The sequence below is a fragment of the Lucilia cuprina genome, unplaced genomic scaffold (genome assembly GCF_022045245.1).
Source record: "Lucilia cuprina isolate Lc7/37 unplaced genomic scaffold, ASM2204524v1 Scaffold_6688, whole genome shotgun sequence".
NCBI classification, from domain to species: domain Eukaryota; kingdom Metazoa; phylum Arthropoda; class Insecta; order Diptera; family Calliphoridae; genus Lucilia; species Lucilia cuprina.
In genome coordinates this window covers 1-1380 of record NW_025811628.1, presented here as the reverse complement: position 1 = coordinate 1380, position 1380 = coordinate 1, and the positions used below count along the sequence as shown (strand labels likewise).

The window sequence follows — 1380 nt, the reverse complement described above, 5'->3', positions numbered from 1 at the left end:
ATAGTCTAGTCTATAGTCTAGTCTATAGTCTAGTCTATAGTCTAGTCTATAGTCTAGTCTATAGTCTAGTCTATAGTCTGGTCTATAATCTAGTCTATAGTCTAGTCTCTAGTCTAGTTTATAATCTAGACTATCGACTAAACTATAATATAGACTTTAGACCAGACTACAGACTAGATTATAGACTTGATTGTAGACGTGACTATAGGCTAGACTATAGGCTAGACTAGCCTTGTTAATAAATTTTCTATGAAATTTATTTAATTTTCTTTATATTTAAAACTTGCACAAGTTTTCTCAAACACTTGCTTTGCTAAAACTTTTAATATTTTTTTATTAGTATGTCGGTCGTTTAGTCATAACGTCATTAACATTGTCGTGTCACGTTTTCATTGGGACACATGTGCAAATTTAATTACATGGATATTTTTATAATACAGACATTTGAATTTGTGCCTGAATGCCTGCACTTATACATTATAAACTTAAGTGCTTCGGAGTCATTGCTTTTAAATATAATCTTTAATTTATACATATACTTTCACATGTGTGTATAACTATAAATTTCTTTTTCATATTTATTAAAATTTGTTTTTAGAAAAATCGTTAGCAATAAATAAATATAATACTTTGCCTTTAACTTATATTTGTGAAAAACTTGATGCCAACCAGAAAACCGGATTACCAAAGTAGGTTATTAGAAAAAATAGACATTTTCTTTTTATCTTTTTACTATTAATTAAAACCTGTCATAACTAAATGTTGGAAAAACTTTGTAATTTATTGAAATTTTCTCCTTAACATAGATTTTAATAAATAAAATAAATAATTAAATGTAAAATAAATATATAAATAAATAAATAAATAAAACACTTGTAAAAATAATCATTTGAAAAAGAAAATTAAAATTATTTTTTAATCTTCTTCGTTTCCGATTGACAGAGACAGGCATTTTTCGTTAAGGTTTTAATCCAAGTACCATAACGATTGACACGTGCATAGACACCAGGATAACCGGCCTTAGCACAACCTTCACCCCATGACACTACACCAGCTAATTGATGTTCACGAGTACCAGGTGCCACAACATGTAGAGGACCACCACTATCACCCTGGCAACTGTCTTTCTTTCCCTCATCATAACCGGCACAAAGCATGTTATCGGTAATGCGAGAGGGCCCATAGCGACTTTTGCGGCATTCGTCCTGGGACATTATAGGGACTTGTACTTCCTAAAAGAGGAAGACAAAAATAAGTAAATTTATTTTATCCATATATCTATCTATCTATCTATCTATCTATCTATCTATCTATCTATCTATCTATCTATCTATGTATCTATCTATCTATCTATCTATCTATCTATCTATCTATCTATCT

General features: G+C 29.7%; 1 protein-coding gene across 1 annotated transcript; it reads right to left on the bottom strand.

Annotated features, from left to right (window-relative positions):
- Window positions 1-756: 756 nt before the first annotated feature.
- LOC124421228 (trypsin 5G1-like) lies at window positions 757-1264 on the bottom strand. The gene has a single exon (XM_046956089.1). The coding sequence runs from the start codon at window positions 1212-1214 to the stop codon at window positions 909-911; it is 306 nt and encodes a 101-aa protein (XP_046812045.1). The 5' UTR covers window positions 1215-1264; the 3' UTR covers window positions 757-908.
- Window positions 1265-1380: the final 116 nt, after the last annotated feature.